The 22,803-nt window shown below is 36.3% G+C and overlaps 1 protein-coding gene across 1 annotated transcript in view; it reads right to left on the reverse strand.

The window, feature by feature from the left end:
• Positions 1–22,803, reverse strand: part of KIAA1109 (KIAA1109 ortholog) — a 219,682-nt gene that overhangs the window by 99,990 nt on the left and 96,889 nt on the right. Inside the window, exons 36-43 of the mRNA XM_021717738.1 lie at positions 15,353–15,504; positions 14,437–14,587; positions 14,113–14,265; positions 12,220–12,460; positions 10,795–10,937; positions 3,537–3,756; positions 2,940–3,098; positions 1,257–1,432 (exon numbers count right to left, since the gene is read on the reverse strand). Coding sequence (XP_021573413.1) covers positions 1,257–1,432; positions 2,940–3,098; positions 3,537–3,756; positions 10,795–10,937; positions 12,220–12,460; positions 14,113–14,265; positions 14,437–14,587; positions 15,353–15,504 — 1,395 coding nt within the window. The remainder of the gene's footprint in view (positions 1–1,256; positions 1,433–2,939; positions 3,099–3,536; positions 3,757–10,794; positions 10,938–12,219; positions 12,461–14,112; positions 14,266–14,436; positions 14,588–15,352; positions 15,505–22,803) is intronic.

Consider the following 22,803-nt stretch of genomic DNA (forward strand, 5'->3'; position numbering starts at 1 on the left):
TAAAAATGAAGGAGTCCCTAAAAATTACTTCAATGTATTGGAGAAGTAACAACAACTGACACACTTCTTAACATAAATTACCTCCTTGTGTAAGAGAAAAATTGAAGTCAACAATTTGCACTTACTTCTCTACCACAGTTGTGAATTACTCTTATTAATTTCCCAAAAACTCTTGGAGGAAAAAGTACTTTTTATGTCTAAATCATTTCTCTCTATAATTAACACTAAATTCCAATATCTTTCATCTTTCTAAAAATACTTGTTCCATCTGTTAACCCTTTCTCCATTTTTGATCATGACCTTCCCTTCTTCCTCATAAGTACTGTTGGCCCTCCATATCGGAAGGTTCTGCCTCCAAGGATTCAACCAACCCAGGGGGAAGAAACAGTAAAAATAACAATAAAAAATAATAGGAGTTATTCATTATTGAGTGACCTCTGCATGCATGTATAAATAAACCTTTATTTAAAAAAAAAAAAAACAAATACAAATAAAAAACCAATATAGTATAAGAACTACCTATATAGCATTTACACTGTATTAGGTATTAAAAGTAATCTAGAGACGACTTAAGGTATACAGGAGGATGTGTGCATGTTATATGTGAATATGCTATTTTATATATGAGATTTGAGCAAGTGTGTATTTTGGTATCCTCAGGGGTCCTGAAACCAATCCTATGCAGATACCAAGGAACAACCATATGTAAATATGTTCATATGACTCCCTCATACTGAAAAAAATGATACCTCATCTCACCCATGTCCCACTCTACCACTTGCCTTCTGGTCACTCAAAACTACAAAGTAGATTTCAAAGAATTTTGATATTAATATTCTAACTATTTCAATAACTCATCTTTTTACTAGTTTCCCTATTTCACTCCATTTAACACATATTTTTACTCATATGATACTCCTATATCTACAATTTTAGTTCCTCTATTCCTCTGCTCTAAAATCACCAATGCCTTTCCACTACTCACTCAATAAAGGTTAAAGACTATAGGGTATGATTACATGATTAAATTTAACTTTCTAGTCTTGTTACTTAACCAACTTGTTACAAATAACAAAAATGTTACTATATGAGCCTTTTCTATTTAATGGTTACGAGTAGATGCTTAATTTGCATTTATAATTAACCCATGTTCTTTTTACAGGCTCCCATTTTGTATGAAGGCTGTAAGCAGAAAACCACAGAACAAAGATTTTCACTAGAATTCCCAGGTGCATATTGCTTGATGGGTGGCTCACCTGTGCATCAGCAAGCTGAACAGCAGGAAACCCTTGGTTCGCTTCTTCTACACCAGCCACATCATCCTGACTAGTGCTATGCTGCGAATGTGTCCCATCCAAAGTATTCTGGTCACTAGATAAGACAGTGTTGAAATCTGAGGCTGAGGGTATTGTAGGAAGATTGGGTGCAACACCTAACAGAGTAAATTTTCAAGAATAAAATATAAGTTATTGGGAAACAAACACATAAAAGGGCATAGCGGGGTAAACTTTTGAAATGTATTTTAGTACCATTACCAGACTGTTTAAGTTGAAGAGTTAAAAAAAAATTAATACCTTTAGGTTATTTTACAGCCTTGGATTTATTAGTAAAAAATGAAATTAAACTAATTTTTCATAAAACATCAGTCATCCTTATATATAAAATCCATATTAGAGCCAATCAGTCCAAAATGCAGAATTTTACAGCTGGAAGATCTCCAAAGAGCATTTGACATCATTTCTCAAATTTGCTGACATCATTTCTCAAATTTCTTGTAGCAGGGATACAAGAAGTAGGTGTAGCAGTGCAAAAGCCACAGATAACACAGAACCACACATATGCTTTCCTGAGGCAGAACAAAAATGAAGTGGCACCAACTCTTTACTCTGTACTTCCTCTATCCTTTAACTCCTCAGGCAAAGGACCCACAATAAAGGGGATTTGTTCCCTTCTGGTTCTCTTGAAATTTCAATTTAAATTATATGCACTCTGTGCAATAGTGACACTAGTACCGGAAAGGTACCAAGAGCTGGCAGAAGCACCATCTTTCTATCTTCTTCAGCCAAGGGCAAATGTTAAGAACTAGCAAGCAGATAGAATTACGATGTGCTCCAGATTCAAAGTGGTCTACACCCCAGCAAGAGAAAAGACTGCCAACCATTTTTCATACTTCATGTTTTGTGTCCAAAAAGAATTTACATAGCTGTCCAAATAGCTGTTACACAAATTAATTTTAGTTGCTTTCAGTAACTATCATCATAAGCTACTTCATATTTCCTTAACACATATATATGTGCATATAAGAAAATAATACATAAGTTTAGTAAACTTGGAAAAATACACAATAAGACAAAAATAATAGAAAAGAAACGAGTCCAATTATATTTCTGGATATAACTATCATTACTTCTTTGATAAATTTCCTGTCAGTCTTAAAATTAACAAAAAGCAGCCCTCATTTGTCTACCTCCTTGAGAAAAGGAGTTTTCTCTTCTTAGCATTCCTTTAGATTTAACTAAGTATTTGTTAAGCAACTATATAGAGTATAAGAATGATAGTTATTATGTTGCAGAGGGATCTGGACAAACTAAAAAACATTTTCTATATCATTAACTATATGATGTTATAATTATACTTTGCATTTTTTCATTTACTTCTTTTTGATGTTTTAAAAATTAAACCAGCCACATTAAAAGAAGTTTAAAACTCTTTATATACAATCTTATATTTGATATCTTTATCTTTTCACAAGAACACTAAGTGACTGCTTACTACTCTCTTAATTGCGTATCATTAAAGATATTTATAAATAAGCCAATTTCAACCAAACAGTACTTAAATGTTTGAGATTCTTTTACCCACCTTCTGAAAAACAGGATTTTGCTGTAACTATATGTGCCCCTTAGGCAGTTAAGCAAAATAATGTGATAATCCAGTACCTGTTGGAAGACTATTGTGTCCTGATTTTGTAACAGGAGATTCTTGTACCACACTTCCTCGATTACCCACAGCATTTGACATCCAATTATAGAAACTCACAGATGATGGCTCAGATAACAAGGGATGTTCAGATAACATATCAGTGGCCACTGTGTTTCCTAAAAATAAGATTTTACTGAGTACAGTATTACTTATGTACTTAATAAAAAAAGTAATTTATATCATATTTGAAAATTCAGATTAAAACATCTGTCTTTGGATTTTTTTAAACTCTCGCTGCATGATGGTGACACTTAGATGTGAAGATATTAATAAACAGCTTTTTATTAAAATAGGTGGGAAATCTTATGTTGGCTTCTCTAGACACTAAATAGTTAGATTGACATCAGTTGTTGCAATTTAAAAATGCAAACTAAGCTCAAAGACACCAAAAAGCAACAACAGAATAACTGTTTCCTAAAATATTTTCTAAGAGAAGGTATAATATAAAATATTAGTTACATGACCAAAGCATATTGCTAACTGAATGTAAATCCTGTTTTGTTTTAATCCCCCCAAAAAAGTAAACATCTAATTATCCAATCAAGAGTACATACCTGCTCTTGTTAGGGAGCTACTTTTCACTGCTGTGCTACTTCTCTGAGGAGTCCCTTCCAGGAGGTTGTGCAAGCTGGGGAAGCTTCCAGTCAGGTAGCTGAGGAGGCTCTCCTTCCTTGGACTCTCCTTTACTGGCATCCCAGCACGTCCAACATGAACTGGAGAATCTGTGGCAGTGTCTCCACTGGTATAGCTCAGAGAATGATATGGGTGAATGCCCTACAGAAGAGACAACTTAGGGTTCTTTCGTATGCATGTAATGACTACTGATAACTACAACTACTATTACTGTTGCTATTACTGCTAGCTATTCTGCACATTAATACCAAAACTGATTGTGTCTAATAGGACTATGGTCAATCTCAAATGTGTATTTTTGAAATGTTTCAAAACTCTATACAATACAAAGGGCCACTTTTATTATCAATATTATTATATTATTTTATCCGTGGATCATTAATTCTCTTCTTAATCTGATGAGGGAGTCTGGTGACAAGATATACAGACCATAGCACAGCATATCAAGCAGACGGTAAGAAATAAAATACTATTAATACCTACGGAACAGTAGACAGAGCATCAGAAATAGAGACAGGGTATTCATGGAAGTGCTAAGGAATTTGTCTTCTTTTCTTTGATAGCAAAGAAAAGAAGAAGCCTGAAATAATTATTTACATCACTGCTTATTTACTGAACCAGCAAAGTGATAGCCCAGACACTACAAAAACCCTAAAAAATACACACACTGAAAATGATCTGTAACATGACTGATACCATTAAAAGTAAGGTCTAGGTACTCACAGACTCTAGAGAAAGGAAAGTTGACAACCTCAGCGACCTTCTCTGCAGATTCTTATGGAAGTCAGTATAGACACCCACCTGAGAGAAAACTAGAGGCTTTCTGATAAAAGCAAAAAGTGACAGGATAAAGGCCACTAGTACTAGAAAGCACTCTAAAATCTTAGCCTTCTCTAGAAAGCAAAGGGGTCTGTACCCTTTTCCACGACCTACCAGTCATCCTCAGATGCAAAAAGGTGGAGGAAAAGAGTACTGACATAAGAGGCAAAAGAGCACTTATATTAAATACTTGCTAAGAATGTTTCATATATTATCTTATTTAAGTCTTATGTTTTCCAAGGTAAGAGATTATTTCTGTCTTACAAATGAAGAAAAGTCACTTACATACCTACTAAAGAAAAAATCAGATTTCTAACCTACCCACATGACTTCTATTCCATAATTCTTAACAATATATTATCCTTCCTGGGACCCTAATAATAAATGTATTAAGATTTAGAGCTCCAAAGAGCTCTAAAATGCCAAAAAGCACATCAAGAAAACAGAAAGATCACTAGTCAACAACCTAACAAACCACCTAAAGGAGATGGAAAGGTAAGACCACCAAAACCCTAACTTTAGCAGAAGAATCCAGATCACCAAAGTAAAAGTACAAATAAGAGACATAGAAGACAAAAATATCATAGAAAAAATGAATAAAACAAAAAGCTGGTTCTTTGAAAGAATAAACAAGACTCATGGACCCCTAGCCAGAATGACCAAGAAAAAGAAAGAAAAAGCCTAAATAAACACAATCAGAAATGTAAAAGATCAAATCACAACTCACCCTGAAGGAATATAAAATATTATCAGAGACTACTATAAACACCTGTATGGAAACAAACTTAATAACCTGAATGAAATGGAGGACTTCCTGATATCACACAACCTCCCAAGGTTGAAACAAGACATTAAGACACTAAACAGACCAATAAAAACCCAGGAATTTGACTCCGTCATAAGAAAACTACCCACCAAAAAAAAAAAAAAAATCCCTGGACCAGACGGCTTTCCAGCAGAATTCTACAAAACGTACAAGGAGGAGCTAATACCAATCCTATTGAAAGTATTCGAGGCAATTGAGAAAGACAGAAATCTCCCCAAATCATTTTACGAAGCTAACATCACACTGATATCCAAATCGGGTAAAGATCCAACAAAAAGAGAACTACAGGCCAATATTCCTTATGAACATAGATCCTAAAATTCTCAACAAGATTCTAGTAAATCGGATCCAACAACATATCTCAAAAATCATCCACCATGACCAAGTAGGTTTCATGCCCAGGATGCAGGGCTGGTCCAACATTCAGAAGACCACAAATGTAATTAATACATCAAGAGATGTAAAAACAAGAACCACATGATTGTATCATTTGATACAGAAAAAGTCTTTGATAAAATCCAGGATCCCTTCTTGATAAAAATCCTTGAACACTTAGGTGTAGAAGTAATATACCTCAAAATAGTAAGCACCATCTACGATAAACCCACAGCCAGCATACTGCTAAAATGACAGACTGGAAGCATTTTCCCCCAAAACCAGAACAAGACAAGGCTTCCCACTCTCGCCCCTTCTGTTCAACATTGTAGTAGAACTCCTAGCAATAGCTATTAGACACAAGAAGGAAATCAGAGGTATCCAAATAGGAAAAGAAGTTAAGTTATCCTTCTTTGCTGATGATATGATCCTATACCTTGAAACTTCAAGAGAATCTGTCAAAAACCTGCTTGCACTGATAAAGGATTTTGGCAAAGTCTCAGGTACAAAAGAAATGTGCAAAAGACAGTTGCATTTTTATACACCAACAACAAACAGGCAGAGAAGCAAATAAAAAGCACAATCCCATTCACAACAGCCAAAAAAATGAAATACCTCGGTATCTTCCTAAAGAGAGAAGTGAAAGACCTTTACAATGAAAACTACAAAACACTGCTCAAAGAAATCCAAGAAGACACAAACAAATGGAAAATTATTCCATGCTCATAGATGGGAAGAATCAACATTGTTAAGATGTCCATCCTATCAAAGGCGATCTACAGATTCAACACTATACCAACATCATCATTCTCAGACTTGGAAATGACAATACAGAAATTCATATGGAAACATAAACGACCATGAATAGCAAAAAAACAAAAACAAACAAACAAAACCCTCAGCAAAAGAAACAAAGTGGGAGGTATCACACTTCCAGACTTTAAACTTTACTGTAAGGCTACAATAATCAAAACAGCCTGGTATTGGTACAAAAACAGGCATATGGACCAAAGGAACAGGAGAGAGATTCCCAAAGCAAAACCCGAATTCCTCAACCAACTCACCTTTGACAAAGCCTCCAACAACAAACACTGGGGAGAGGAGAATCTATTTAGTAAATGGTGCTGAGAAAACTGGCTCACCATATGCAGAAGATTGAAACAGGACCCCTATCTATCACCATATACAAAAATCAACTCTAAATGTATCAAAGACTTAAACATAAAACCTCAAACTACAAGAATTTTAGAAAATGTAGGAGACACCCTTACAGAAATAGGAGCAGGCAACCAATTCCTGATCAAAACCCAAGGTGTCCATGCCATAAAGGTAAGACAGACAAGTGGGACCTCCTTAAACTGAAAAGCTTCTGCAAAGCAAGAGAGGGGGGAGATGGCCCACAGAATGGAAAAAAAAATATTTGCCAACTGTATCTGACAAAGGCCTAACAACCAGGATGTACAAGGAATTCAAGTATGTTGAAAGGAAAAAAAGAAACAGACCTGTTAAAAAGTGGGCAAAAGACATAAATAGACACTTCTCCAAAGAAGATATATGGACAGCCAACATGAAAAACTGCTCAGTCTCACTAATCATCAGAGCAATGCAAATCAAAACCACACTGAGATAACTAACACCTAACTCCAGTAAGAAAGGCCATCATTAATAAAACAAACAACAACAGATGCTGGTGAGGATGCAGAGAAAAGGGAACGCTTCTACACTGCTGGTGGGAATGAAAGCTAGCTCAACCTCTATGGAAAACAGTGTGGTGATTTCTAAAGAACTAGAAGTTTATCTTTCATACTGGGAATATACCCGGAGGGACTCAAAGCATTCTACAAAAAAGATACCCGCACACATGTTTACTGCAGCTGTATTCACAATAGCAAAAACATGGAGACAACAGTGCTGCCCATCAAAACTGGACTGGATAAAAAATGTAGTACATATACACAATGAGGTATTTACACAGTGATCTATCACAGAAACAAAGAACAGAGCACCACATGTTCTCACTCATAAGTGGACCCTGAACATTTACCATGATACTATAAGAAAGGGACTGGCAATAGCGGGACACTGCCAGGGTGGAGGGTATGGGGGAGGGAGAAACACAACATCAATAAGGTGCCTGATCTCAAACCAGGCAAACTGGGGACCAAAGGGTAGCCCAAACTTTACCTGTACGATATCCTAAAATAAAAATAAAATGCCCCAAAGACTTTCTAGCAATTGTTAATGATGAACAACAACAAAAAAAAGTTATAGAACTTTCGATTACTATCTTCTGTTAACATCTTAGATTAGAAGTTCAGACCAATTCAAAATATAGTTAAAAGAATACTACACAGACAAAAAGATCTTAAAAATTAAAGATCTGAAACAAAGAATTTGGAATGACAAATTTCTGAAGAACTTTCATAACTTATAAGCCCATAGGCAAAAGAATGTTCAAACATTCTGAAGAAAAACACCTAAATATGATCAGAGAAGTTGGAAAAACTGTCAATTAGGAAAAATAGCTGGGACAGATTTAGGGATTGAGAACTTAGTGTCCCAGTCTTCTAACTATTCTGTGGAAACAGAGTAAGCCCACTAGTCCAAACTTTTAAAAAAAAGTATACCAAACTATCATTGAATCTATAATTAAAAGAGCAATACTTACACAGAATAAAAACTTCTAAAGCACAAAAGACTTCAATACGAGTGTCCCCTGTGTTTAGTATTCTGGATCCCCTCCCTAGAGGTTCTCTTAACAGTTTCTTATCTATCTTTCCACAATCATTTATGCTTATATAAGCACATATAACACGTTTATCCTTTTTAACACAAATACATACTGTCCTATACTCTGTTTTCACTTTTAAAGTTTTTTTTTTTTTTTTTGGGTTGGAGTCTCACTCTGTCACCCAGACTGGAGTGCAATGGCCGCTCCCGGCCACCGCAGCCTCAACCTGCTGGGCTCCGGCGATCCTTCCGCCTCAGCCTTCCAAGTAGCCGGAATTACAGGCATGCGCTACCATGCCCAGCTGATTTTTTGATTTATTGTAGAGATGAGGTCTCGCTGCCTAGGCGGGTCTTGAACCCACGGGCTCAGGCAATCCACTCACCTCAGCCTCCCAAAGGCGCGGGATTACAGGCTGAGCCACCGAGCCTGGCTGTTTTCACTTTTATCAAAGTACTTTTGTGTCCATCCCTTATCTGCTGACAGGTCTACTTCATCTTTTTAAAGGTTTCAAAGTATTCATCTGTATCAGTGAACGCTAGCTTACTAGTCCTTTAATGGTGAGCCATTTATGTTGTTTCCATTATTTTCCTTATATAAACAGTACTTCAAAAAATGTTCTTAGACCATGGGTTTGAGGATTTATGACTATTTCTCCAGAATCAATTCCTGGACATGGAAATACTAGGTAAGAATATCATTTTCTAAACTAGACACATACTGTTGACACATTGTTTATTAAAGAACATTGTTATACAATACTATATAAGAATGTCTATTTTTTTCACATCTTCACCAGCAATGCACACTATTAAAAAGTTTTAGTTTTCAGTCTGAAATATGAAAATGGAAATCTCATTTTAATTCATATTTCTTTAGTTATAAGAACACATTTTTACATATGTGTATGTATTTTTCAGTGTTTCTGCCTGTTTTTGTCCATTAGTCATTTTTTTCTATTTGGTCTTTGGTCCTTTTCTTAGTCATTAGGATAATTATATTTTAGAAAATGAGCACTTAGTCATGTGTCTTTTTGTTTACAGTACAGTCACACTCCACATAACAATGTTTCGGTCAGGGACAGACCACATATACAATGACCCCTTGAGATCATAATACCCTATTTTTTCTGAATCTTTTCTATGTTTAGATGTTTAGATATATGTGGATACGCAAATGCTTACCACTGTCTTACAATTGCCTACAATTTTTCAGTCCAGTAGCACGCTGTGCAGTTTTGTAGCCTAAAAGCAACAGGCTATAACATACAGTCTGAGTGTGCAGTAGGATATATCATCTAGATTTGCATAAGGACACTATGATGTTCATACAATGATGAAATTGCCTGATGGTGCATTTCTCAGAATACATCTCCATTGTTTAGTGATACATAACTGTACATTAGTTTTTTAGTGCAGAAATGTTATATTTTAACACTGTCAAAATTATCAATTATTTTATGGATTCTAGGTATCACTGTAAATCTGTACACTGACTTTTTTTAAATTTTATTTTAGAGTTGTGGGGTATAAGTGAAGATTTACTACATAAGTAAGTTGCTTGCAGGCTTCTAGCTGGCCCACTCTCCCCCGATAGTGGACCAGGTACCCAATGTGTTGCCAGGTGATCCCCTCATCCCTCCTCTTCTTCCCCTAGCTGTGTCCAGCATCTGCCAATTCCATCTTGTGCTCATGTGACCATATGCACTGACTTTCAAAGAAAGTTAAAATATTACCATTATTTTTCAGTGCTCAGAAACCAGACTAGCAAAAAAACAAACAAAAAAAACCCACAAATAATGTCAGATGTTCTAAGCATTTTTCATTAATTAACTCAATTATTTCTCACAACAACCCTTTGCAGGTGGTTATTATTATAATCTCCATCTTACAATGAGGTACAATGAGGAAAGGGACACACAATGCAGTTAAAAACCTGTTCAGTCACAGAGCAGCTAAATCTGCAGGGGCAGATTTCAAACCAAGGCAGTTTGACTTCCAAGATGATAATCCAACCATTTTGCTATATAAGTCTTTTATCAAGCATTCATTAAGTATCTTAAAACAAAATGTAATTAAGATGATTAAAATAATCTAACCCAAACCAAACATTGATCAGGTGCTACCTAAAATGCTTCTCATTAAGAATGATAATTATAAGATTATCAACATTTTCAATATGGGATTTTATTGAATACAATATTCAGTAAATTGGTGAGAGCCCTAAGGTATAATAATACTTAATCAATACTAGTTTCTGATGACACAATTTTTCAAGAAATATGTATATTAAATTTACAAATCATGTTAATTTCAATATACAAACACTACTTGAAAATTTAGGGCAGATAACTAATATTTAAATTTGGGGTAAAAGTATAGGTCTTCACTGTAAGTCTGAATAACTCTAACCAAAAATAGCAATACTATACCTTTATTTTTAATGCAGAATCACTATGGGTATGAGTTTTAGAGAGTTTCCTCATTATCTCAGCTCCAGTTACAGGTCCGGAGCTACCAGGAGGTGGCCGGTTAGCTGTTCCTTCTAGAAGCATTGTGTGTTCACTGACAGTGGCTGAAACAGTATAAAAGAATAAGTAAGCAATATATTATCACGTATTTTCTTGAAATATCAACCTATTCCTGGTTGTATAATTACTCTCAACTTTCATATTCCTTGACAAATTAAGTTGTGGAATTTGATGTTTACTCTTTTCTCTTTTACTTCCCAACCGTAATCCTCTTACTCAGTCTCAAAAAATAGAATAAATAGCTTCTATTCAATCTTTCACATATGCCACACAAATGATATACAGACCAAATGCCAAAAAAAAGTGCAGACTGTTCATAGATTAACATAGGCATTGGCATATAATTGGAAGGGATATTCGCTGTACTTTTTTCAGTTTCTGTGCAGATTTGAAGTTTTGCAAAATAAATAACAAATCAAATCCAGTCTATTATTTGTAACACATTTATTTGTTAAATATAAAGTTATTTTATTTTAAAAATCTAAACTGGGTAAAGTACTATATTTTACTGTTTTAAAATATCTAACTTTAAGACTACTCTTCTTTCCTATGGCACTTTTAATATTATTTTTTAAATACTGTAAGTAAGAAATATTGTCACTGAATATTACATGTCTTCACCATAATAAAAATTCACCTTTAGCCAAGCATTAAAGTATGCACACACTTCAAAAAGCATATACACTGTCTTGGTTCTGACACAGTCATCGTGTTGACAGAATTGTAGGCCTAGTGCACGCCCCCAAAATTTACATAAATTTAGGATCAAACAAGCTCCAGGTAGAAAGACAAAGGTCCCTTTAAAAGAATGTGGCATAGGGAAAATGATAAACAGTCATGCAAATTTAAAAATGAGGCTTATGTGTTTCATTCAAAACATTCTACTTATATAAAGATGTCTCTACTGTACAGATCAGAAATCTATTGTATTTCACAATATTAAACTTATAAAACCATATCATTGTAAGAATTTCAACATTATTACCACTTATTTGGACTAATAAAAAAAATCATACATGTATTAGTTAAGCCATGACATTCTCAAATTTGGACACAAATTATTAAAATTATCACAAGTACCATGTCAACAAGTATGCAATATCTAGCTGAAAATTTAGCTTATATTAGTAATTTACTAAGAACTGTAGGGAAAATCAAAAGGTGTTGATTTTTTAAAAGAGGTATATTAACATTATTAATAGAAGATATATACATCTACACCAAAAAACATACAGCACTTGTGTGGATAAGAAACACCTTACTTGTGAGGGCTAAAAAAAAAAACTCACACACACACACACACTCAACAAAAGCTTACAAAATTACCTGCATCAAACTCAAATTCTGCTCCATCAGCACTAGTATCACTTTGAAGACCACCTCCATTGTCCAGCCCAAGTCCATCTTCATGCTCATGCTCCATAGCTATTTGAGGTTTCAGAGGCTGAGTTGGTCTATGTAAGCTAACTCCTTTAAAGGCTGGTGTCACCACAATAAACTTCATCCACTGTCTCGCCAATGCAACTAACCCTTTTTTTAAGGTCACCAAAGCAGGAAGTCCATCACTCTGTGACAACAATGATGCAGTTAGAAATAACCCGATGGAATAAGAATGACAGTGCCCATTTAAGTGTTTTGTATATATTTCTTTATTTAAATCTCATAATCCCCATTAAGAGAAGAAAAAACTGAAATTTAGACATTAAATAATTTGTCCAAAGTTACCCAAGAGAGTTAGGATTTCATTTATAAGCAGGCTATAGAACCCAACCCCCAAACACATTTCATCTGGCTGTCATACAACAACACAGCAGCACCAGGTCATTACGACATTTGATATGAGGTGCAAAATTGGGATTCTCCTTAATAAACATTCCACCCACTTTACTTTTTTTGCCCAAATGAAGAATCAAAATGTGAGCTACTTGGAACATTTGATAAGAAAAGAGGAAATAAAATTATTCCCCTCAAACATTAGGTAATTACCTCCATTTTAACATTAAAAAAATAAGTAACAAGTTAAACGCTGGACACGGCTGTGTAACTGCCTTGCAAGTTAAATGTATTATCAATAGTAACTATACAGTTTAAAATGTATTTTATTCCACATTGTGATGATTATAAGAAAGAAATTTTTGGCTCTCTTCCAAAAGTTACAGCCTTAACCTAAGAAAAACTATCTAGCTTCTCTCCATTCTCCTTCCTACAATTACTCATGTTAGGAGAAATGGCTGATTTGACTGAAGAGTGCTGTTTACTAGAGAACAGGAATTCCCATTTACTTTCTGAGGAAAATCCAATCCACTAGCCTGCCCTTCCATTCCGAGACTCAAGTGAGGAGGGCCATCTTGTGCTGTGTTCTCTTACGTGGAAAGCAGACCCATCCATGGGAAATGTGTGCCATTCTCTCTGTCCTAGCTTCTCAGCCTATATATCTAGATGGACAAGTTAGGCTTGCAGTATGGACCTTCCAGTCTTCAATTTATAGGAAGGGAGTAGAAAACACTACACTAGCCTTAGGTCTAAGTGTCTTATTCAAATCCATCACTTACTAGAGATTTTTAACTGGCCTGGCCAATAGTTTGACTGGCCATTAATAATGCTGATACATGGGTCACTAATTTGAATAAATAATTTTGTGTATGCACTATTGGCCAGAAGCTTGGAGAAAAGAAGGGAGAAGCTTAAAGCTCTAAAACCCTAATATGATGGGTTATCTATTTCTCTAGGGGCAGACATGAGTTGTATTTATTTTGTGCAATTATATATTTACCCCTCAATCATTAATTAGTCCTTATTTTATTAAACTATATATGAAATTTGACTTCAGTGCTTACTCTCTTGCTTAAAAACTCTTTATATCTTTAGTTCCCAAAACATCACTCTTTTTTGGTTCTCCGGCTTCTTCCTTTTCCTTCTTATCACTCTGCGTACCTCTGTTGAACCTCCCTACCACCCTTTAATTTTGGCATTTTTATTTCAGGATTCCATCTTTGACCAGTTTCTCACTCAACATATCATCCCTAGAAATCTCATCTATTAACACCTTTATACTAACAATTCCCAAATCATTAATCTGAGTATATTCTTGTCTACTAACCTGTATCTCTAGTCACATTTATCCTTTGAACTTCCCACATGTATCTCAAACCCTGTGTATCAGTGGTTCCACAACAGAATAGAAGCTTCTTTAAAGCTAACATGGTTTCAGTTACTCACCATTGTAGCATCATCAATGACGGAGTAATTTGCCTGGTGCAGGTAGTGGTGTAGTATATTACATAGTAAACACGAAGGATTTTCTTGGAGAAAGCGAGCAACTTTTGTAAGTCTGTTGTACTTACTTCTTAGGGGAAAATGTACACTTTTATTCTGAAATCAAGCAACAACAAATTTAGAATGATATATATGAAAGATCCTACAAATAAAAGATATCCAGTAATAAAGAACTTGCAGGCCTGTTATTTTCCAACAGTGACTAATAATAAGGGGACACTTGAATACTAAAGTTTCTATGATGCCTTTTATTGTTTAAGGACATACCTCTAGTGCTTCTGTCATTATGCATCCCATAACAGCACAAATTCTCAAGGTTCCTTCAGTTTCCAACTTGTTTAAAGATGACTTGAGTTGATCAATGGGAACAAGCCATGCACCAACAGCTGGAGTTGCAGTGCTTAAAAGGTTCAGCTGCCTTTAAAAAAATAAAAATTATAAAAATAAGTGTGAAAATTTGTATTTCAAATAATCTCCATACCTACTGGACTTAGCAGCTATTTTACTCAAGCAAAATTACTTCCTTTTGCTTTTGATCACTGATAAATTATAAAAACATAACTAAGAAATATTAAAAAAAGGACAACGGAAAAGAAAACAAGAACCTATCAGAAGTAAAAACAATAAAGGAAAGTCTAAGGCAGAGGGACATGTAAAAATAAAACTAAAATACTAGGAAAGAAATTGAGTAAGCATGGTGAGAATAATGTCTATAGAAAGTATAAAGTAAGAATGATGGGAAAAGTAGCAATCTCCTTTTTTTTTTTTTGAGTTGGGATCTCACTCTAACATCCAGGTTGAAGTACAGTGGCATGATCACAATTCACTGCAGCCTAGACCTTCCAGGCTCAAGAGATCCTCCAGCTTCAGCCTTCCTTGTAGCTGGGACTGTAGATGTGTGCCACATTTGACTGATATTTTAAAAAATATTTTCTGTAGGGACATGGTCTCACTATGTTGCCCAAGCTGGTCTCAAACTCCTGGAGCTCAAGCAGTCTTCCTGCCTCAGTCTCCACAAGTGCTGGGATTACAGATGAGAGCCACTGTGCCTGGCCTAAAAGTAGCTATCTTAATACCAGATAAACCAGAAAAATAATTCAAAAAACATATGAAACAGAATTGCATACTTTTGAAATAAAGAAAAAACATTAAGAGATAATACTACATTTAAAAAACTTTTTACCTAGAAAATGCATGTGTGTGAGATCTCACATTGGTGGGAGCTGCAAAACTAAACCAAATTTCTTTAATGGTCAGCTTCATGCTACATGAGTCTGGAGGTGGAGGCATTAGAGGTAGATCTTTTTTCAAATCATCAGATTCAACTCCTTCATCCTATATAAGATAAAATGCCAAAAAATTAACACACAGCCCCTTAAAACCACTAACACAGAGGTTTATTAATACTGTAAGCACAAAACCTTTCCATCAAATCAAGTTCCACAGATAACTCCCTTACATAAAACAGGCAATATGAACTTTGCTCAGCCCAAACGTCTCCTGATTGTGAGAAATATCTATGGATCCATGAAAGCTCCAAGGAGCACAGACTGAAAAAAGAAAAAATACAAGGTACCTGAACAATGAATATTTGTATACCTAACCTTTAATTGTACTCACAATTTTAAAATAAAAAATATATATAATAAAAAAATAAAAAACAAGAAAAAAATGTTTTTTAAAAAAATACTACACTAGAAACCATAAATCAAAGATCTTAGAACTAAAGGGCTTCAACTGATCACTTCATTCAATCACCTTTGGTTAGGGATGTTGCATGTTATTTTTTTTTCAGATGAAGAAGCGAGAAAAAGAGGTCTGTGTCTTGCCAGAGCTCATGTAACTATCATGTTGGAGGATGGGTGACAGAATTAAGGTATTCTGCTTCCTACAGCAATCTGCTTTCCAAAGTGCCAAATAAAGTGCTATTAAAAAATACCACTAATAGGACATGCTCAAATAAATAGCACTATATAATAAAAAAATTATTAGTTATATGATTGTAATCTGAATCTGTGCTGAGAAATAGGAATACTATTTTTTGAAACGTACAGTCACCACCCTTCAGTATGCAGAAAGGTAAGCAGCATATTTTTTTAATTATAAATCAAGTTCTAAAACATGTGCCACAACACCACACTGCCTTGTTTCCTGATAAATAATAAAAATAATATTAGATGCCAAAACACTATCAATCAATACACTAAGTAAAAATGCTAAGTCATATATTTAGAAATTTTACGCATACACTGCAGACTTATAGTAAAACTAACGACTTATAATTTAGAAGTAGAGTATAAAGACAAAGATGCCATTTATACCTACGTACAGATTTCTAATTAACTTTTATGTATTACTGGTTAAGATAAGAAAAAACTGGTATAAACTAGAGAGTCTAGTAATTTTTTTTTTAATGTGGTCTCATTCTGACACCCAGGTTGGAGTCCAGTGGTACACTCAGTTCACTGCAACCTCAATCTCGTGGGCCAGTGAATCCTTCCACTTCAGACCGTAAAGTAGCTGGGGCTACAGACATACACCACCACCGCTGGCTAGTTTTTTAATTTTTTGTTATAGAGATGAAGGTCTCATTTTGTTGCCCAAGTTGGTCTCAAACTCCTGGACTCACGCAATTCTCCCACCTCAGCATCCCAAAGTGCTGAGATTATAAGCAGGAACCACCACACCTGGCTGAAATCTAGTAATTTTAAAATCAGCAATCACTAAACATCAGTCCACAGTCTCTTACCCGCACCTCCAAAATCCACAGTTCTGAAATCTTTTTTTTTTTTTTTAAGGTGAGATGAAATTCTGGTCTGAACTGATTAGAGGGCATTTATCTCACACTGAGTTCTCATTAATGTTTTGCAGAAATATTTAAATATTTCAAAGTGGAATACTGTCTAGATCCCAACAGGAATTTATGAAATATGTAGTACACATGCCATAATATCTTCTTTAAAAAAAAATCAAATTCTCAACTATATCTGGCACTAGGAGTTTCATGCAGACAAGAGGCTGTAAGTCAAGCACTGGGTAGATAAAGATACATCTTGAGAATATTTAATATTTAAATTTTAAAAAGGGAGGCACAAGGGTACCTGATGCTAAATCAGGGGAAGGGAGGTCCAAACTTCACCTGTACGATGACTACTTAAGTACCTAACCCTGAATTGTACCCTACATCTTTAAAATTAAAAAAAGAAGAAATTAAAACCAGGCAAAGTGGGGAACAAAGGGAAGCCCAAACTTTACCTGTACAATGACCATTTGTATACCTAATCCATATCTTTAAAATAAAAAAATAAATTAACCTTAAAAAAAATTTTTTTAAAGGGAGGCATGCTTGCTAATAATAAGCAATTAACTATAGCAGCATGTGATGGTTCAAATAAAATAACAAATTTGGTTTTAGATTGAATTTGTGGTTCCTATGGAACATATAAACGATGATGTCTAAAAGACTACTGAACACAGTTCTGGAGCTCCAGTGAAGAATTGGTGCTCAAGGCCCAACCTGTAGAAAAGAACAGTGCTACTAAATTATGGAGCTGACCTAGCAAATGAAGTAAGTCTGGAAGTAGACAAAGAGAAGAGAAGAGGAGTCAAGCACAGAACACAAGGAGAACATCCACATTTAAGAAGGAGAAGAACTCCACAAGGAAGTGGATCAATAAAGTCAGAGAACCCGAAGAAAGTAAAGCTAGAGAATTTTTTAAGGAGGACTTTCAGCAGGAAAAGTAGGATCTGAGAGATAAGAAAGACTTTGAATTTCTGTCAAGTATTTTAGTAGGTAAGGGAGAGGGAAAGAACAGTTAGGCTCTTCCCAGATCTTTTGTCCAGTAAGTAGTTACTATATTTTTAAATTTCCTTAAAGTGTTATTCTATCCCCTTAAACATTTCCAAAACCCTCATTATAAAACTGTGATTAAGCTACACATTGAGCAAAAATAAATGTTTTAAAAATATATCACCAGGAATCTGGAGTTCAAAGGTGAGTGCATCCATGATTATTGGATATCCATGATTTGTTTATTAATGAAAAGGTAGTTTCTTTGGAACTTCTTCCTTTCCTCTGATATATATATCTTACTTCTGATATATATATCAGAAGTAAATATGTACATTTAAGAACAACATTTACTCTGTTCTTACGTGCTAGATACTAAGTTAAGTCTTTCATATGTATTGTCTGCTTCAATCTTTATAACTCTGTATGGTCAACATTACCACACTCTTGTTATAGGTAAAGAAACTTAGGAAAAGGAAAGGAATTTACCCAAGGTCACCAGGTAGTGGCACAATTTTCCGCAATCCAAAATTTTGAATATTGTTGTTGCTGTTACTATACTCATTCATCATGATGAAACTCTACCATAGTAAAAGTTAAAAGAGAGCTGAATATAAGGTACTATTCAGACTTTAACTAAAATAAGCAGATACTGCCAAAAATATTTAGAACTTACATAAAGTACTACCGATAACAAAACTAACCGTAAGGCCAGAGGTACTGAAGGGCGGGGCGGGCTTCAACAAGATGGCTCCAACCCAGACCAGGAGAACAATGGGCAGAAGTCAGCCAGCAAAAATGAGTAATCAGAACTAAGACTCCAGCCACAAAGCCAGCCAGTACCTGTTACAGTGACTCCAGCAACCCCGTCCAGCCAATCGCCAGCAGACGTGACACCTGTCCCAACCAGTGATTGCTCTCCCCGACCCCCTCACAGCTTTCTCAGTGTGCCCTTTATAAACCTGTCGCCCATCTTGCTGGGCGCGACTTCTCCGGCCCACAGTTACATGGACCAGTGAACCTCACCCAGGATTGCGCTGATAAATTTTTCTTTGCTCCTTTTTGCCTGGTCTGGTTTCGTTTACCTTACACTAACTACTTTAAAAAGTGACTTCTGCTAACATCCTTTAAAATATAGGTCTAGGGGACTTCCGGCAAGATGGCGATGGGGCAACCTGGTCTATGAAACCCTCTGCAAAGGAGAACACAGAGGGTCTCTGGCTCTCTCCCCTGGGGCTGCGGACCCCAACATCAGCAGCCTGTTCTTCACAGAGAGCTCGGCAGTCGCCACCCCTGGGGCATCACAATAGTCTGGACAGACACTGCAACCGCAGAATCAGCAGCGGCCGGAGACACCCCAGCCTCTGTGGTGGCCATAGCGCATGGCACCACCTGTGCCTGAGGTGATCCAGGACTTCAGCCCTTGAAGCCCCTGCAGGCAAGATCTGCTGGGATCGCTGCCACCTTGACTTCCTGCCAGTCGTGGGTCTCCTCCCGTGTGCCCCAAGGCAGACTTCCATAGGCCCAGCTCCTGTCCGGCCACACCCCTCTGGGGCGAGCAGCTGAGATAGCACCACCTGCTGGCGATTCAAGGTATCAACACCAAAACGGGAGAAACAAGGTTGAAAAAGAGACACAGGCCAGGTTTGAGTGGTGAACGGATGGTGATCTGAACTGTCCTTCACAGCAGGCCAGGGGCAACTGACCCTAATTTCAAACTAATTTACCAGCTTGAAAAGAAAGCTAGAAATCAGAGCTGAAAGAACGGACACTGAACTTAAACGAAAAGTTTTCAGAGTGTGCTCGATTGGTTCTCTTAGTTTAATGACTTGATTCTATACCTATTGTTTTGTTCCTGTTTTTCTCTTCCTTTTCTTCTCTTTTTTCCTCTCTGTAAACCATATCTTTGTATAGGGGAATAGCACACCAATAAGGTGGTTGGTTAGCTTGTATGTTAGCATCATTGTATGCTTTATTTAAATTTGTATGGGAGCTGGTTAGTCTGTAGCCATGGTCTATTGTTTTTATCTGTTTCAGTTTAGGTCTCTCTCTCCATTTGTTGATACACTTGTTTGTTTCCACCCTTAGTCCTCTCTCTGTCCACCCCCCTCTTCCCCCACTGTCTGCTCGATTCTCTTCCCTCTGCTAACCACATTTTATTTCAGGGAGTAAACCTACAGCCCCACTGCACGGACAGATTCCAAGGCAGTGGCAAGTGGGTTTCAGATTATCCATACACTCTCAACGAATACCAGGACCTGCAGATAGAGTTTGAATCACAGCTTCCCCGTTAAGTAAATCTCAAAACAGCAAAAAGGACCACCCCCAAGCTACAGTGCAACTCCATAATTGAACAAAGTAAGAGGACATACATAAAGAATAGGAGATTGAACAAACAGAAGTAAAACCAATTCCTCTACCCCTGAATAAAAGAATTAAAGAAGATGGTGACGTGGAGGGAAGGAAAAAGTACGGAGGGGGAAAAACTGGACAAATGAAGAAAAACCAAAAGAAGAATATAGGTCTCACACACACCCCTGGGAGATCAGACAGTGAAAAAACAGATTACGGAACACAAACAATGAAGAGCCCCCAGAATGACTGGTCAGGCAACAAACCCAGACATCAAGACATTAATAGAGAGAATTTTAAAAAGTTGAGGAAAGACAAGAGGAAAATAGGAAGGAGCTGATGTCAGAAATAACAGCAGTAAAGAATACTGTGATGGAAGTAAATAACAAACTAATAAGCATGGAAAGCAGAATAGTCAAGGAGAAGAAAGAATCTCAGAGCTCGAAGACCAAAACACAGAACTAACCCACACTGTCAAAAGCATAGAAAAGAAGCTCAAAAAGACAGAACAAAAAGTTCAAGAGATGAATGATCACTTCAAGAGACCAAACCTAAGAGTAACTGGCCTTCATGAGGCAGAGAGAGAAACAGAGGTCACACTGGAACAAACATTTCATGAAATCATTCAAGAAAACTTCCCTCATCTCATCAAGGATGAAAAATTTCAAACACAAGAGATTCAGAGAAACCCTGTAAGACAACAAATGAGAAGACCAACTCCCAAACATATAATAATTCGCCTAAACAAAGTAGGTATAAAAGAAAAAATCCTAAAGGCTGCAAGACAAAAAGGTCAGACTACATGCCAGGGAAGACCAATTAGAATAGCAGCAGATTTATCTACAGAAACCCTCCAGGCTAGGAGAGCTTGGAGCCCTATCTTCAAAGTTCTAAAAGATATACAATTTCAACCGAGAATAACCTACCCAGCCAAGCTAAGCTTCATCAGTGAGGGAGAATTGAAATCTTTGCCAGATATCCAATCCCTATGAATCTACGCTGCCACCAGACCACCTCTACAAGAAACACTTCAGAAAGTATTGAACACAGAAGAAAAGGAACAAAGAACAACAACGTTCTTCACAAGAGTACAGGCAAAAGATTAAAACACACATGATCCAACTCTAAAACCAAAAGAAAGACAACACACAAACAGGAAGAACAACAACTCTGTAAGAACATTATGATAGGGATCAACTCTCACATCTCAATAATTAGTTTGAATGTGAATGGACTAAATGCACCACTGAAAAGACACAGAATGGCAAAATGGATAAAATGTCACCAGGCAACAATCTAGTGCCTTCAAGAGACTCACCTCACTAGAACGGACACTCACAGACTCAAAGTAAGAGGATGGGAAACAAATTTTCAGGCGAATGGAACACAAAAGAAAGGAGGAGTCGCGATCTTAATCTCAGACAAAATACCCTTTAAGCTATCAAAAATTTAAAAAGATACAGAAAGCCACTACATAATCATAAAAGGTTCAATCCATCAACAAGAAATACTTGTATGGAAACAAACTTGAAAACCTTTCGGATATGGAGGACTTTCTGTCATCACACAACCTGCCTAGGTTAAAACAAGAAGAAACTGAGACCCTAAATAGACCAATAACAAATGAGGAAATTGACTACATAATAAGAAAACTACCTACAAAAAAAAAGCCCTGGACCAGATGGCTTTCCAGCAGAATTCTACAAGACATTTAAGGAAGAGCTGATTCCAATCCTACTGAAGGTATTCCAGGTGATTGAGAAAGACGGAACTCTCCCCAAATCATTTTACGAAGCTAACATCACATTGATACCCAAGCCAGGTAAAGACCCAACAAAGAAAGAGAATTACAGGCCAATATCTTTGATGAACATAGATGCGAAAATTCTCAACAAGATCCCAGCGAACCGGATTCAACAACACATCTCAAAAATCATCCATCATGACCAAGTAGGCTTCATCCCTGGGATGCAAGTCTGGTTCAACATTCGTAAAACCATAAATGTAATTAAATACATCAACAGATGTCAAAACAAAAACCACATGATTACATCATTAGACACAGAAAAAGCTTTGGATAAAATCCAGCACACCTTCTTGATAAAAACCCTCGAACAGCTAGGTATGCGGGGAACATACCTCAAAATAGTAAAAGCCATCTACGAGAAACCCATAGCCAGCATACTCCTAATCGGACAAAACCTGGAACCATTTCCCCTGAAAACGGGAACAAGACAAGGATGCTCACTCTCACCCCTCCTGTTCAATATAGTATTGGAAGTCCTGGCTAGAGCAATCAGAGAAGAGAAGGCAATCAGGGGTATTCCAATAGGAAAAGAGGAAGTCAAGTTGTCTCTCTTTGCAGATGACATGATTGTGTACATGGAAAACCCAAGAGGATCTATCAAAAACCTCCTTACACTGATAAAGGCCTTTGGCAAAGTCTCAGGATATAAAATAAATGTGCAAAAGACAATCGCATTCCTTTACAC

The sequence above is a fragment of the Carlito syrichta genome, unplaced genomic scaffold, assembly GCF_000164805.1.
Source record: "Carlito syrichta isolate Samal-C Ts95f unplaced genomic scaffold, Tarsius_syrichta-2.0.1 Scaffold310650, whole genome shotgun sequence".
NCBI lineage: Eukaryota > Metazoa > Chordata > Mammalia > Primates > Tarsiidae > Carlito > Carlito syrichta.